The 16,973-nt window shown below is 46.7% G+C and overlaps 1 protein-coding gene across 6 annotated transcripts in view; it reads right to left on the bottom strand.

Moving 5' to 3' along the window:
- The window catches only part of CHD2 (chromodomain helicase DNA binding protein 2), a 63,734-nt gene that overhangs the window by 19,556 nt on the left and 27,205 nt on the right, over positions 1–16,973 (bottom strand). For all 6 annotated transcript variants that reach the window (XM_081888368.1, XM_081888367.1, XM_081888370.1 and 3 more), the window contains 15 exons: positions 16,350–16,499; positions 14,546–14,679; positions 13,605–13,830; positions 12,663–12,763; positions 12,354–12,398; positions 12,041–12,216; positions 11,275–11,399; positions 9,614–9,830; positions 8,500–8,589; positions 7,225–7,415; positions 5,792–5,980; positions 4,537–4,699; positions 3,284–3,436; positions 2,066–2,137; positions 1,170–1,319 (listed from right to left, as the gene is read on the bottom strand). In XM_081888368.1, the coding sequence (XP_081744494.1) occupies positions 1,170–1,319; positions 2,066–2,137; positions 3,284–3,436; positions 4,537–4,699; positions 5,792–5,980; positions 7,225–7,415; positions 8,500–8,589; positions 9,614–9,830; positions 11,275–11,399; positions 12,041–12,216; positions 12,354–12,398; positions 12,663–12,763; positions 13,605–13,830; positions 14,546–14,679; positions 16,350–16,499 (2,182 nt within the window). The remainder of the gene's footprint in view (positions 1–1,169; positions 1,320–2,065; positions 2,138–3,283; positions 3,437–4,536; positions 4,700–5,791; positions 5,981–7,224; positions 7,416–8,499; positions 8,590–9,613; positions 9,831–11,274; positions 11,400–12,040; positions 12,217–12,353; positions 12,399–12,662; positions 12,764–13,604; positions 13,831–14,545; positions 14,680–16,349; positions 16,500–16,973) is intronic.

Below are 16,973 nucleotides of genomic sequence, written 5' to 3'. Positions count from 1 at the left end.
AGAGTCAGATACCGGTTCCTCTCTTACCCCAGAGCATGAAAGCCAACAAAAGCTTTTCTTGCTCCCGTAAACGCAACATTTAACTGAAGATGACAAAGACTGAACCTGAGGGGTCCTTCTGCTTGATGAGCTACTACTTTGCCCCTGACTCCTGCCCTGCAAGCCAGAGGAGATCGAAGGAGGTGCCACATGTAAACAGCTTAGAGGTTTTCTTTCCCCTTAATGCCTTACGACTGTGGCTGCTTCTAAAGTAGAGGTCTGAACCAACTGCGGAATTACCTCTCTACAAAGGCTCCCGTCTGCACCATACATTTAAACCAATATGATACCACTTTAAATGGTTATGGCTTCCCTCAAAGTATCCTGGGAAGTGTAGTTTGGTACGGGTGCTGAGAGTAGTTGGGAGACCCCCTACTCCAGGCATGGCCAAACTTGGCCCTCCAGCTGTTTTGGGACTACAACTCCCATCATCCCTAGCTAACAGGACCAGTGGTCAGGGATGATGGGAATTATAGTCCTAAAACAGCTGGAGGGCCAGGTTTGGCCATGCCTGCCCTATTCCCTTTACAGAGCTACAATTCCAGGGAGGTTTAACAATCAAGCCCTCTTCCCAGAAAACTCTGGGAATATAGCTCTGGGAAAGAAATAGGGGGGTCTCCCAACAAACTAATTCTTTGGGGAGCGCCACGACTGTTATTAGATGATTTTCAAATGTTTATTATTATTATTATTATTGGTCTTCATATTGTTTTTAAAATACCAATAAAAAGCTTCTCCATGAATCTGTCTCATCCTCTTTTAAACTTTTAGATGTCTGCAGCCCTGGGCACCCTTGAGAGAAAGGACAGGATAGAAATTCAATAATAACAATGAATAATAGCATCTTATTAAACCTCTAAAAAAACAAAAACAAAAAAGGATTCCATGACTGAAATTGGGCAGAAAATATCCCTTTCTCCTGGTGTTACCTCAAATTCTATCTTTCCGTCTCCCTCTCCACCTACGGAATGAAGAAAACAACTGGCACAGAACTAAGAGGTAACTGTCATGTCCGAAGAAAAACAACCCAGGAAAACGGCCTGCAGGAACTTTGTGGGCGTTCCAGAATCTTAGGGGCTGCTGCCACCCAGCCATGGCTGCAACATGAGAGCTTCGGCTCTTTCTCTGACCTGCTTCTTCTGCCCTATCCGGTGAGCCCGGGCCTGAGCCTGCAAGTCATTCTGAGGGTTCCAGTCCGAGTCGAAAATGACCACCGTGTCGGCAGAGGCCAAGTTAATCCCCAGGCCACCAGCTCGCGTGGACAGGAGGAAGCAGAAGTCCTGAGGAGAAGAAAAAAGGGCCTCAGCGCTAAGCACATGAATCCCTGAGGCATTCCAAAGAAGTGATATGCAATACAATAACCACATAGACACACGTATTCCTTTGGAGGGAAAACCTTTGAGGAACTAGAGGGAAGATTTCTGCACAGAGATGTTTCTGATAAGAGGCTGAAAAAGAGATCTGGTAGGCTAGCCAGGGACAAAGCTTGGATAGAAAGGAAAAGTTTCAATCCCCAAAAAAACTTTTTGCAGAATGTTTGCAACGATATCCCCTTTCTTTTTTTCTTTTAATTTTTTTAATTCAGTTTTACAATATACATTTGAATTTAAACATTAATCATTTCCTGAACCCTTAGGCTTCCCTCCATCCCTCCATGATTTCCACTGTCAAACTTTTTTTTATTGCATCTTATAGTTTCTCCATTTATCTTAAAAATCCATTTTTACATTAGTTTTTCATACATTACAAGTGTTACTATAATCCTGCCAAAGTTTTTAGTCGTTGACAGTGTTCTCTTCGATAACTTATAAATTGCCCCCATTCCTTGTTAAAGTTTCTATCTTCCTGGTTTCTGATATTCCCGGCCATTTTCGCCATTTCGGTGTAATCCACCATCTTTATCAGCGACGAAGGGCTGATAAAGATGATAAACACGACATGCCCTTGTGGTACTCGCTGCCTTCCCTCAGAAGACCTTGCCAGCTGCTGCCCTCCCTCTGAATGGGCAGGTCACAATGATCATTACCTCTGAGCCGTCAGCATTGAAGTGATCCAGCGCCTGCTTTCGGATCTCGCCTTTGATTGAGCCGTCCAGGCGCTGCAAAGAACAACAGGGATTGAATCAAAGGACACTGGTGGAATCACTGCTTTTACACACTTACACACACTCACACAAAAACAAACAAAGCCCTGGGTACTGCTGCAGTGAATGGTTCAGAAACTCAAATCCCTGTCCAGCTTCTACCAGCTTGGAGCAAGGCAACACTTTAAAAATAACAGTGATTAAAAATAACCTTGTTGCCGCAGGGGACGGTGCCTGGGAAGCCTCAACAGGCACCAGGTGCCTCCGCAGCTCCCATTACAAGCCCTGAGCCAGGAACTGCTTGTGGAAGCGCTTATTTAAAAAAAAAATGCATGAGGAGGCATAAGACACAAGAGGCCACGTGGAAAGGGGAAAGCTCAGTGGCAGATTTCAGTGCAGAGGGTCCCATAAGGATATAAGAAGAGCCCTTCTGAATCAGGCAAATGGCCCATCTAGTCCAGCACCCTGTTCTTACAGAGGCCAACCAGATGGCTGTGGGAAGCAGGACCCAAGGCCAAGAGAACTCTCCGCCCTGTGGCTTCTGGTATTCAGAAGCATTACTGCCTCTCACCATGGAAGCAGAGAACAGCTCTTGCAATTAGTAGTCATTGATAGCCTTCTCCTCCATGCATTTGTCCAATCCTCTTTTAAAGCCATCTGATCGCTGCCTCCAGTGGGAGTGAGTTCCATAGTTTGATGATGTGCTGTATGAAGAATGACTTTCTTCTATCCACCCTGAATATTCCATCATTCAGCTTCACTGGATGAAGTCCCATGCCAAACCAGCAAATGTCTCCAGTTAAAAAGTACTTTTGCTGGGCTGAGATGTGCCCCCTGAACACTGTAAGGACTAGAAACTTGCTCGCTTTAAAATAAAAGCCGAGATTCTCAGGAAACCGAACTACACTGTCTCTGTATGCCCACAGTATCTTAACATCAAAGGGAAGTCCTCTGCATACTTATGTGTGATGCATAAGGAGTACATGGGTTCTTTGGGAGGAAGGGTGGGGTATAAATTCAATAATAAAAATACAAAATGCATAATCCCCTCCTTTTCTTCCCATACACCTTTGGTTTCCACATCTGAAGCTTATCTAAGACCGTCTCCTTTGAACCAAGCAAGCCAGCAGCTCATGCCTGTTTCACCCATGGCAGCCTCACCTGGAAAGGGTAGTGCTTGATGGCCAGATACTCTGCCAAGATGTCCAGCATTCTCACCATCTGGGAGAAGATGAGGACTCGGTTGCCCCTCTCGCGCAGCCTGCTCAGGAGTTTGTCCAGGAGGATGAGCTTCCCGCTGCTCCTGATTAAAGACTGAAGGGGACATGGTGGTCATTTGCAAATGGCGCTTCCAACCTGGACTGAGCCCTACAAATCAGGAAGATCCCTCGTTTGAATCTCGCCTAGTCAGCCGTGAACTGACATAGGGGGATTTAGGCAAGCCGATCTGTCTTAGCCTCAGTGTCTCCATCTGTAATATGGGTGACAATGCTGCTGGCTTAACTTACAGCAGGGGTGGAGAACTTAAGAGCCAGGGGCCAAGTATGACCCTCTAGGAAAATCTATCTGGCCCTTAGGACTTGCCCCAGGCCACAGACCTCACATATCCTGCTCATGTACTTCTGCATGGCCGGAAAGCATTCTTGCACTGTGATTCTGTTTGCCTGGGTGAAGAAATTAGGTGTGAGGAAACCTCTGGGTCGTGTGGGGCTACTGGAATGTAGCCTAACAGAGCCTTACGAAGCTCTCCCATGGATTACAGCTAGACAATGCATGTGAAGGATTTCAAACACTTAAAACTGCTATACAAGTGTTACACATCTGTACACATTTAACACAGCAGATGTCCAGAAGCAGTGTGCAATGGGGAATATAAGAAGGGCCTACTGGATCAGGCCAATGGGCCATTTTGTCCAGCATCCTGTTCTCAGATTGCCTGTGGGAAACCGTCAACCAGGATTCAAGTGCAAGAACACTCTCCACCTGTGGTAAGAAGCATGACGGACAAGCATAGCCGCTATGACTAGTACCACTGATAAGTCTACTCCATGGATTTGCCCAGTCCTCTCTTAAAGCCATCCAAGTTGGTGACCATGCTGTGGGAGGGAGTTCCACAGTTTAACTATATGCTGCATATTGTATAAACATCTATCATGTTGCCTCTTACCTGTCTTTAAGCTGGAAAAAAAAGTCCCAAATGCGACTATCTTTCCTCATAGTGGAAAGTTGCTCCATGCCCTTGACCGTTTGGTTTCCCCTTTTCTGACCCTTCTCCAACTCTGCAAGACCTTGCTGCAGTGAAGCTGATGTGCAGCAGCATTCTGAATGCAGCCGCACCACAGGCTTATGTAACCAGCACATGGGCCAATGTGCTCCCTCCTTGCTGTCCCCCTCCCTCCCTCCACGTTACCCACCAGCAGCAGCTCCTGCCTGTTCTCCCTCTCATTCTCCTCGGGGGCCTTGATCAGATAGCAGTGGTTGCAACACTTCTTCAGCTCCATCACGATGTTCAGGAAGCCGGACGTGCTCCCGCGCGTGCCTTTAGAGAGCGCTTTGTAGTTGCGTGTTAAAATCCACCTGCAGAGCAAGCCAGGAAGACATGAACTCCCAACTGTGTTACTTCCAAGGCTAGTAAGGGGACTTGGGGAGACGATCCTAACCAAGTGGGTGTGCTGCAAGTTCACAGAAACTGAGCACAAGGGAAGTGAGGAATTCATATGTGAGCATGGGTCCTGAATTCAGCCACAATGGTAGCAATCATGCTCAAAGCAAAGGTATCACCAGGAGGTTTGCAAAAGTACAAAAGATAATATTTAGGAGGAAAACCCTCAAGGTATTTGAGGTGGCGGGAGCGCCCTCCAAATGAGAACTATGAAAACAGAGAAAGCGCCACGAACACAGAAATTTGATGGGAGGATAAAAGGGGGGCAGGGGAGAATGGAATGGAGTATCCTGGACGAGGGTGTGGCTGACCGGGCAAACTCCATACTGCTGCATTTTGCAGCAGATTTCACTTATAACTATGAAAGGCATTCCCTGCTTCCTGGAATTTAAGGACATCCACAATGCAGCTTTTGCCACTTGCAATTTAAACAGCCTGACGTTACGCAAACCCCGTGTCTTCTAGAAAGCAGAGGGCCTCATTGGTTCTGAATTAAAACTCAGAGGCCACTTGTAAAGCTGAAAGGGTGTTTGTGCTTCTGTCAACAGGCTGCCCTTCAGACAGTTTGAACCACAGGTGGCTGAAGCTGGTGGAACTTGTGGCCCAAACATCTAGAGGGTGACCAGGCTGGCAAAGAGGATGCCAGGAGCAAAAACTACTAGTGTTGGAGGAACCTGCCTCCTGTGCCCTTACACGAGTCACTGGCCCAGATAGGACTCTGGCAGTGACTCATGCAGAGATGCAACAGGGAACCTCCTGCGGGGAGCTAATGCTACTCTATCTTTGCATCAGGAGGGAAACAAATACTCCAAATCACATGCAGAGATGGGGAAAGGATAAATCACACAGAGATACATCAGGCAACCTCTTCGGGTTGTGGGGAGATATTGGGGTTCACAGGGGCCTTTATCTAATAACCTTATTCCCCATGGTGCATTGAGGCGTACTGAGAATCTTTCTTACAGCACAGCCTCTGGGAAGTCCTGGCCGTGACACCAGGCACCTACTTGTAATACTGTTTCTGCAAGGCAGACATCTCCACCCGCAGGATCTGTTCCACTTTGGCAGGGAGAGACTTCTCCACGTCCTTCTTCACTCTGCGCAGGAGGAATGGCTCCAAGACTTTGTGGAGGCTCTGGTAGCCGTTCTCGCGCCCTTTCCCATGGTCGTCTTCAAAATCTTCCCACAACTCAAACCTGACAGTGAGAACAGGGCACAAAAAAAGGACGGTGAAGATGAGCTGGCAGGACTCCCTCTTCCTCCTCTTTCTGACCCACCCAACCTCAAAAAATATCAAAAGCTACCCAAATTCTGCACTAGTTTGCAGGTTCAGAACAGAATTGCTTTCAAAACCATCTGCAGCAGATTCTCACTTTGTGTTGGCAAGGAAGGAAAGAGGCTGCAGGGTGAAGATGAAAGGGGCAGGTGCTGGGCATCCTCCCCGAGTCTGCACACTCACATATATGCACGCTTGTACTCACAGGCACACACAGTTGGATTCACACTCACCTGGGCACATGCTCACACACACACCCATGTCCATGCATGCATTCACACTCAGCCACAAACTCCTATGCCATTTTCTGTGCTTGGAAGAACTGGAGCTCTGTTGAGTACATTTGCATCTCTCTCTCTTTTTTATCTTATTCTCTATTTTTCTTCTGCTGCTAATCATGGGGGGCAGGGGGCAAGGAGCTCTGTACAGAGCTCCCTGCCCAGCCACTGGCAATGTCCTTTCAAGCCAACTCTTTCTGCATTAAGGACTAGAAGCATGCAAGTACGTTTACGAGCACAATTCAAAGTGTTGGTGCTGACCTTTAAAGCCCTAAACGGCCTCGGTCCAGGATATCTGAAGGAGCATCTCCACCCCCATCATTCTGCCCAGACACTGAGGTCCAGCGCCGAAGGCCTTCTGGCAGTTCCCTCACTACAAGAAGGCAAGTTACAGGGAACCAGGCAGAGGGCCTTCTTGGTAGTGGCACCCACCCTGTGGAACACCCTCCCACCAGATGTCAAAGAGAACAACAACTACCAGACTTTTAGAAGACATCTGAAGGCAGTCGTGTTTAGGGAAGCTTTTAAGGTTTGATGCATTACTGTTTTTAATATTTTGTTGGAAGCCGCCCAGAGTGGCTGGGGAAGCCCAGCCAGATGGATGGGGTATAAATAATGAGAAAATTATTATTATTACTATTATTATTATTATTTTCACTTTTGACCATAGGGTCTAGAAGCCCTTTCCAAAAAAGGAACAAAGGAAGGAAGGCTTAAGAGACTGCTCAGAATACCTATCCCTGCACTTTTGGTGGCTCCCTCTGCAACATCTCATAACACCCCCACAGCTTCTTCCAAACTCTCATGCTCCTATCGCTCTGCGCCCTTTGTGCTCCATTTGCCCTGGAGGCAGGTGTAACTTTTGATGCATAGTAAGGAGGCTTACTTCTCCGGCATGATAAAATGCAGCAGGGACCAGAGCTCTTTGAGAGAATTCTGAAGGGGCGTCCCAGTGATGAGCAGCCGGTGGTTCGACTTGAAGTCGATCAACGTCTTGTACAGCAAGGAGTCGTCGTTCTTCAAGCGATGCGCTTCGTCCACACCCAAGAAGGCCCAGTTAATGCTCCCCAGAACGGTCTAGAGCAACACATCAACAAGGTCTTTTTCAAACCTACTAGCTCTTCTGGCAAGCTCTTTTCTACATCTGCCAAAGGAACTCTGCACAGAAAATCGCAGGCCCCATCTCCATTTAAAGCACTATGATACCACTTTAAACAGCCACAGCTTCCCCCAAAGAATCATGGGAGCTGTAGTTCGTGCTGAGAATTGTGAGGCGACCCCTACTATCCTCACAGAGCTACAATTTCCAGAAGGGTTTAACCATCAGTCACTCTTCCTGACTGTTTAAAGGGCTGGGATACTGCTTTATAATGCAGGTGGGGCCACAGTGTGTTGCAGAAGTTTCTGGGGGACGTTCTAGGCTACACACTCTGCCCACATACCAACAGCAGTTCTATCCTGCTCTGAATTGTCTACTCTGACTGGTAGCAGCTCCTTGTAGTCTTGGGCAGAAGGAGAACTTTCCCATCCCCTGCAACAAGCTTGTTGCAGGAATTGAGCTGGGGATTTTCTGCACGTAACTCATCTGCTCTGCTGCTGAGACCTGGCCCCCTTCCCATTTCAGGGAAGCTGGATACCCTCAAGCACATGAGCACTCTCTCCCCTTCCAGCATATTCAGAACTGTAACTGCCTCAGATGGCAGCAGCAGAGCAGAGCCATGGTGGCTAGCTGCCTTATCCTCCATGTCTGAATGGCAACTTCAGAGCAGGGCAAAACTTAAGTGCTGTGTCTCTGGGAGCAAGGAGGAGATCTATGGCTACCTCATGGTGCCTTGAGGGACACAAAGCAAGCAAGTCGCTTTTTACAGAGGGTACTCGGCCCCCCAAGTATTGCAGCCCAGGAAGGAGCTGCATGGAGAGAAGGAAGCTGCGTTAACAAGTCAGAGTCCCTTGTGGCCCAGAAGACCCAGGTTAAAATCCTTGCTCCGCAATTTATTTCACATGCCCTGTTTTTAAGCTGAAGATGTACCATTGAACACAGACGTTTTGCAAGAGGAGAGCCAATGAAAACAAGGAGGAGGTTCTTGTCACCAGTGGTATACGAAGGAGTGCCCATTTCCAAGGAGAAAGACAACAGTCCTGCCCTTGTCTATGCAATCACCTTGTCCTTCAGGAGAATCTCATATGTTGTGATGAGCACGTTGAACTTCAACCGCTTGGTCTGTGCGTGGATCCACTCATACTCACGGATCTGAGGAGGAGGCAAAAGTTCAAGCATGAGCTTCATTTGCAAGGCACGTTCTTAGACGGAGGTCTTTGCTAGCTCTACCCAGAGAGGCCAAGGATTGGACCTGGGATGCAATGCAGCTGCTCCATCAGTGTGAAAGGAAAGCAGTGCTAGCATGATACCGAATTGGCCCGAATATAAGCCACGCTTTTTTTCTTCCAAATTCCAACCGTGAAGTTAAAGTGCAGCTTAAATTCGTGACCTTACAAAAATGGGCTTTTATGATATCACTGCTGAAACAGACATACGGTAAAACGGAACCAAAAAAAATGCTTTATTGCTGGTTTGCGAACTTGAAACTGTTGTGAAATTAACCCGTAGGGTTTTCTTCTACATTTGCCATTTATGGGTGTGAGTGCCTGCAGAACTGTAGCAATTGAATAGCGATTTGCGATTTTAGCGATTGTACGATAACTTTTGCGGGTTTACAAGATCAAAGGCTTAAAATTGGCTCGGAGTTACAATTCTACCAACCACAGCAATTTTCAGCCTGTAACCCAATTTTAAGGGAGCAGCTTATATACAGGTTGTTGACTTTTTTTTCTTTTTCCCCCTTGAATTTTAAAGGTGCAGCTTATTTGCGGGTGTCGCTTATATTCAGGCCAATACGGTAGTGAGGAAAACTAATGCAATATTCCCCACATTTGAATGTATGTCAAGATTTCTAGTGGGGCTTCAGCACTTTCTTACAAATAAGAAGAATACAAATAAGGAGAAAAGAGAAATAATGATTGCACAGTCAATATAGGCTTGCCCTGGGGAGGACGATTCAACATTCACTTTGCATTACTACTTCTTTAGAAAAGCCAAACACATTGACATGAAACAGTTTGAAGTTTTTACAAAAGTAATTATCTGTTCAATGCACTGCCAGCCCAGTCCTTCAGGAATGCTGAGTTTTTTTGACCCTGTGTTTGCAAAACCCACCCCAAGATACGCTCCCATTTGCACGTTCTCTGTTAACCCAGCTTCTTGGGCTGTAGCTTACAGCGTTCCTGCTCATCTGATCTCCGATATAGACGACCACATTGATCTCCGGGGCCCAGATCTCAAACTCCCTCTGCCACGAGGTCAGCGTTGACAAGGGCACCACGATCACGAAGGGGCCGTACAGCTGGTGCTGATGGAAGAGGTAGGAGAGGAAAGAGATGGTCTGGATGGTCTTCCCTAAGCCCATCTCATCTGCCAGGATGACACTGTTGCTCCTGAAAGGACACAGGAGAAGAGAGGAGGAAACGATCAATGCCCACGACTCACTGGTCAGCTCACATTTCCAACGCATTTCTGGTATAAGCCAGAAGGTTTATACTTCTTCTTCATGCATGCCATCCTAATCAAAGCATTGTCCTACTTATTTTCCTCTTTTAATTCAGATTTACCATTTTCCTGGAAAATACAGAAAGGGTTTTTTGTTTTAACCAACTCTGCAGAAACATTTTGATGAGGACAACATCGTGTGGATACCACAAGAATCTTGCACACATGAGTAGCAGCGTAAAAGAATCCGAAATAAATCCACCAACTGATTCCTATTGACGAAGCCAATAGCCAGAGGAGCCATTTCTTGCTTTCCAAGAAAGGGAAAGTGGGAGGGAAGAGATTTTAGCAGGGTCATGGCGAGGCTTCCAAGACCTCCACCAAGTTATATTAAAGATTGCATTGCAAAAATGCAAAGTGCCTTAAGAACATTCTTTTGGGAATAGCCTGCGTTTCTCATCAGATGAAACAGTATATTAGTATTACAGATTTGGGGGAAGAGGGCATCTCCCTTTAAGAGCATGTCTCATGCTTACTTAAAAAAAAACAACCTTTTAACAACTATATAATGTTCTCAGCAAAGGTCAAAGTCTCCTTTTCTTTTCTTTTTTAAGAAAACATATTTGCACATTTGGCAGGTACTTCTAGTTCATTTATTAATTGCTTTTTTATCCAAACGATCCTGCAAAGAGCTCAGGAAACGGCAGACACTTCCCATCCACCTCCAACAATTATATCCAAAAAAACCCCCAACTCTGCTCAGTGGGCAACTATTAAAAAAAATAAAATGGGCCCCAGTCACTGAATATACAAAAGCAGTAGATTTTTCAGAAGTGTACATGCTTCAGAAGGGTAATTGCAAAGGAAGCTGACTATCTAGCTCAGCATTTGTCTACATCAGGGGTGGGGGATCTTTTTCAGCTGGAGCTCCTTCATAGCTAACCTCCCAGGTCCGCATGCCAGGGGCACAACAAAAGGTGAAGTTAAGTGGACCATTGGCATGGATAGGAACACATCCCAAATCTGGGCTTTGGGCTTTAACTCTGTGACAAAGCATTTGCTCTGCATGCAGAAGGTCCCAAGTTAAATCCATGCCATTTCCAGATACGGCTGGGAAAGACATACACACACTGTTCTGAAACCCCCAGAGAGATGCTGCCAGTCAGTGTAGACAACATTGAGCTAAATGGACCAAAGGTCTGACTTAGGATAAAGCAGCCCCCCCCTCTGTTCTGATGACAACAGAGGATGCCTGTGATTTGCAGGTGAACCACTACCACCAGCCCAGGTTGAACAACACTGGGGAAAGCCAAGGAAAAGGGTCCCGAAAAGCTTGGATTCACTCTCAAGTTCAAACCCGATCATCCCTCCAGCCAACTTCCTTTCACCTACTTGCACCACGAGTGAGCCAGCCAATTGAGGCCTTCCAGCTGGTAGTCTCGGAGCTCCAGGTTCTCACCACCAATGTAAGCTGGCTGTTTCTTCAAGGCAACGAATCGAGGCCTCTGCTTCAGCACCTGGGAAGGCAAGATAATCGACTCTTGGTCAACTGAATAAAACTGAAGGGTTTGAAAGTTGGAAAAGGCAATCAGGTTCTCCGTGCAGGTTCTCCAAGTCTTGGTGCTGACCTTTAAAGCCCTAAACAGCCTCGGTACAGTATACCTGAAGGAGCATCTCCACCCAGACTGAGATCCAACACCGAGGGCCTTCTGGTGGTTCCCTCACTGTGAGAAGTGAAACTACAGGGAACCAGGGAGAGGGCCTTCTTGGTAGTGGTGCCCCCCTGTGGAACGCCCTCCCATTAGTTGTCAAAGAAATTAACAACTATATGACTTTTAGAAGAAATCTGAAGGCAGCCCTGTTTAGGGAAGCTTTTAATATTCGATGAATTATTGTATTTTAATATTTTGTTGGAAGCCGCCCAGAGTGGATGGGAAAACCCAGCCAGATGGGTGGGGTATAAATAATAATAATAATAATTGTTATTATTGTTGTCATTACAAAGAGTGCATCACATAGTTGAAAGGTTCACCAACATTTACGAAGGAAAGCATATGGTTTTTCCAGCTGGCGACAATCCACTGGAGAGAAATCAAATCTATTTTGTGTGTGTGTGGACAAAACAAAGTCCAGAGAGGTAAAGGAAAAGCAGACAAACCTTGCAATCCCGGGTGGGCATCGTTTTGGAGTTGTTCCTACTGTTGAAGCTGTCAATGCAGTGCTGGAATTTTTTGCTTATCAAGGCCTCATCCTCCCAGCTGCAATCTGCGTACGAAAGCCCCATCCACTTGCAAAGGTATTCGGGATCAGTGGAGGAGGATTTGCGGTTGTGAGCTACAGGTGTTGAAACAAAACAACAAAACAGGAAAGGCCTGGTGTCATCTTTGACAGGTGCTACCCTACACGAGGCCCCTTCTGAAAAAACTGGCGCCGTTTGTTTCAGTGAAGCCATTAAAAGCGTGAAAAGTTACCTGGAAATTCAGACCCGGGGATTGCCGATTTGCTCGTCTTCACAGCTGCGTATCAAGAACAGAACAGCACCAATAAATACAGCGATGTAGAACTGTGAAGACCATCAAAAGAATGTAAGAAGGGCCCTGAAGATGGATCAGGCCAAAGGAGGCCCATCTGGTCCAGCACCCTGTCCTCACAGTGGCTAAAGGCATCCACTGGATGCTCAGAAGCAGGACTCTAGTGCAAGAGCACTCTCTCCCCACCTGCGACTCTGGTAACTAGCATTCAGTGGCATACTTGGGGCGAACACAGAGCTCTGGACTCACCAATCACTCTCTCCACTATCTGGTACTGTTTGTTCAACTCGGAAGCCAGCTCTTGCTGGCAGTTATAGTATTCCACATCTTCGGGAGTCACCTTTGCCAGCCTGTGCAGGAAAGAGACAGATAAAGGCCCTTTGCAGAGTGAGTGCAGGTAAAAGCTAGAACAGGAGGCTGCCAATGTGCTGCCCTGAGGTGCCCACAAAAGGTCTCCAAACCTAACTCCTCAAAAATCCACAATGTGAAAGAGACTGTTTGCTCTTCATGCTCAGTTCCTGTTTGCACTGGCTAAGTCTCTCTTACATTGAACACACACTCTTAAATGTGACCATGTTTCTACTGGGTGCCAAAACTGAACGTCCACCCTCTCTTCTATTCTAAACAGAGAAGAGGAGCTTCTTTCTGTAAGAGCAGTGGCTGACAATAGGTGCCTTTCCCCCTCACCGATGAGTGTGTTTGATTTGGTAGTCTTGCACCATTTTGTATCCTTCTCTCTTTTTCTGCTCTTTCAGATGTGGCAGCCATCTTGTGTTATGCCACGGCCCCAGTGTACTGCTCTGGTTTGCCAGAAGCTGCTTAGTCATGCTGGCCACAGGACCTGGAAGCTGTATGCTAGCTCCCTTGACCAATAAAGCGAGATGAGTGCCGCAACCCCACAACCCCAGAGTCGGTCACGACTGGATCTAATGGTCAGGGATCCCTTTACCTTCAACACCCCTGTGAAGCTAAACTAAACTAAGGGATCGTGACTGGGCCAAGGTCACTCAGAGAGCTTCCCAGCCAAGTGGGGATTTGAACCCTGGTTTCCCAGGTCCTAGTCAAACATTCTAACCACTACACCAACATGGAAGTGGTGTGGGAGCTCGCTCCGTGTGGCTAGACCTGCATCCTGCTTCGTGCAAGTGACCTTCATTGGGAAGAGGACCCCTGAATACAGAGGAGACATACCACTGCTTGATCTCGTCCTCTTTCTTCTTGAAGTTCTCCAGCTTCTTCAGCCCTTTGACCTTCTGCTGCTGCAGGGAATCTTCGCTCTCCCACGTGCTGTGGATGTACGACCAGCCTTTCCACTTAATCAGGTACTGAAGCTCCCCTTCCTCCTTCTCAGGATCAAAGTCGGCACAAGGGTCGCCGTTCGCTTCTGTCGCGTAGACAGTGGTGGAAGCGCCAGTGGCTGTCAAAGAGACAGCAGAAGTTAATCAACGTTAGGAAGAGACCACCGGGTCAGGGCAATGGCCCATCTTTGTCCTGCATCCTGTTTTCTCAGGAGTCAACTCAGATCCCTGTGGGGAACCAGCAAGCAGGATGCAGCACAAAAGCACTCTTCCCCCACCAACTCCTTTGGTTTGCAGCATCTGGCTCCAACCAGAGCGTAGCCGTTGGCTAGTAGCCACAGAAAGCCTTGTCCTCTGTGCATTTGCCCAATCCACTTCCTAAGCCGTCCAAGTTGGTGGCCATCACGGCCTCCTGCGGAAGTGAGTTTTGCAGTGAGAAAACTTCAAACCTGCAAAAATGCTTGGGAACTCCCTCCCATTAAATACCAAATGGGCGCCTTCTCTGTTGTCTCTTTGGCCCCTTCTAAAATCATCCCAATTTGGTATCTGTCCTTTTCGCAGCCAACTGAAGCCTCTGTTTTTTTGGCCAGACATTCCAGCATATTGAACAGCTGGTTTTAAGTTTTTTGTTTTATAATTCAGTTGGTTAAATGGCACTGCTGTTTTTTGCGTTTATGTTGTTTTATTGCTGAACGCTATTGCATGGGGGGCTTTTTTTTCTATCTGTACCTGTGCATCACCCTGTCGGGAGTTGACCAAGCTTAGCTAAATATACCAAGTGAGACCACTGGCACAAGGCAGGTGCCCCTCACCTCCTTTCTTGGAGACACTCACCTCCTTTCTTGCCCACCCTGCTGTCTATCACTTTCTCGATGGTCTCGCTGTTATCCTGCTGTTCCTCAGTCCCTTCTCCTGTCATTTCAATCAGGTCGTCCGAGTCCGTCTCAAAGTCATCGTCTTCCTTGTAACTTCAGGCAGGACCAAAAAGGCAACAGCATAAGTCTCTTTCTATATATATATATATATATATATATATATATATATATATATATACACACAAATGTGCTTATATTCTGCTGTGCTGTGGGGCTCCAATCCCTCTTGGAGTGGCGAGGTCACAAGACAGTGCTGGGTTCAACCCCCATGGCTGCTGACATGTTGGGTCCCCTGTCCTACTTAGCATGAGAGCACGGCACCCCAAAACGTGCAAGACGCACGACTCACATGAGACTGCGGCACCCCAAAACACTCATTTTTGGGGTGTCACGCTCTTGCATGGAAGTGCGCCCCAGGTTTGCGCTGATATGTGTTGGAGGTTATGGTGGCACCATTCACATAACAAAAACTGCCAAAGAAGTACAGTCATACCTCGGGTTGAAGTAGCTTCAGTTTAAGCATTTTCGGGTTGCACACCGCGGCGACCCGGTTTCAGGTTTTCGCCGCTCGCACATGCGCAGACGCTCAAAATGACATCACATGCAGTCGGGTGTTACATTCTACTCAGGATGCGAATGGGGCTCCGGAATAGATCCCGTTCGCATCCAGAGGTACCACTGTATAAACATCTTCAAAAGCAGGGGGCCCATGGCTTGGCTTTTGAAAAACAGGGGTCTGTAGTACTTAGCTAACTGGGAACTACTGATGTAGACAGTACTGAGCTACATGGACCAGTGATCTGACTCAGTGTAAAGCACCTTCCGACTTGATACACAAAACATTCCCTCAAGAGGCCACTTTTTTTTCTTTTTTAAAAAATTCATTATGCTTTATTACACTTATTTACAACTGTACAACATAAACTTGAGTTCATTGTTACCAATAAACTGATACAAAAAGGGGGAAAACTAACATTTTAACAATAAATTTTCTTCCAAAGCGTCAGACTTCCCGTCTTTTCCATATTTTGTTCTCTTGAAACCTATTGCATAGATTTGTCCATTTGTTTAGTAATAAAGTACAAATAATTGTATCATTCTCTTGTTGTAGAAATTATTTACAGAGGTTATTCAAAGGCTGTTACAGAATTTAAGTCACAGCAGCTGTTCTCAGCTGTTCTTGAGAACTTCCCAATTTGAGATGAACTTCTGCTTTGGCTTATCTTTGATTCTTTCTGAAAGGTTATCTAGCTCAGCATATTCTACAACTTTCAATAGCCACTCTGATTTGGAGGGGACTTTATCACTTTTCCAGTGTGTAGCAATAAATATTCCTGCAGCTACTGTAGCATATAGGGAAACCTTTCTTACGTTCTGAGGAATGTCAGGGCCTGTTATACCGAGTAGAAATGATTCTGGTTTGTTTAAGAAGGGATACCTTTAACTTTTTTTTTTAGTTCCAAATAAATATCACTCCAGAATATTTTAATCTTTTTACACACCCACCACATATGGAACATATTGACACTTGGTTCCCCACATCTCCAACAATTATTTGGGACATTTTTGTACATTTTTTAATACTTTCCAAGGCATCAAATACCATCAATATAACATTTTTTGGGAATTTTCTCAAGAGGCCACTCTTAGTAGAGGACCGAAGACAACACAGGGGTTCACATGCAGACACTGGTCTGCTTCTGCCCATATACAAATCTAGAAATGGTCGTTCTCCGTGCACCAGGGCTCCTGCCCGCCATTACCTGACGTTTTTGGCTGCTCTGCGCCGGGTCTGCCTTTTGGGTGCCTCGTCATCTTCATCATCATCTTCGTCCTCAGATGACTCTGTTTTCCTCCGCCTCTTTCCACGCTGGGGCTTGTAGACCTTTTTCGCAATCGCTTTGCTCGCTGCTCTAAAAAACGAGCATGAAAACAGACCACGGTGTGTATTATACAGACCGTGGGATACAAAGGGAGCAGCTGAGCAAGGACAGCCTTTCCCAACCTTGGTGCCCTCTAGATAAGGCACAGGCAAACTCCAGCCCTCCAGATGTTTGTGACTACAACTCCCATCATCCCTAGCTAACAGACCATCCCGGTGGTCAGGGATGATGGAAATTGCAGTTCCAAACATCTGGAGGGCCAGAGTTTGCCTATGTTTGCTCTTGTTGGGACTACATCACTCATCATCCCTGGCTATTAACTGTGCTGTCTGGGGCTAATGGGAGCCCAATAATTGTTTCCACCATTTTATATTTGTGGGAGGTTGTTGTTGTCGGTGGTGGTTCCTACTGGGGGGAGGTGTGTCGGGGAGGGGAGAAGCTGGGGAGAGCAAGGGGGCCCAACTGCAGCAGTTGAGGATAGGGGGAGGTAAGCCCAGTCTCCCC

Source organism: Podarcis melisellensis, assembly GCF_964234715.1.
Source record: "Podarcis melisellensis genome assembly, chromosome: 14".
NCBI classification, from domain to species: domain Eukaryota; kingdom Metazoa; phylum Chordata; class Lepidosauria; order Squamata; family Lacertidae; genus Podarcis; species Podarcis melisellensis.
This window is presented reverse-complemented; position numbering and strand designations above follow the sequence as displayed.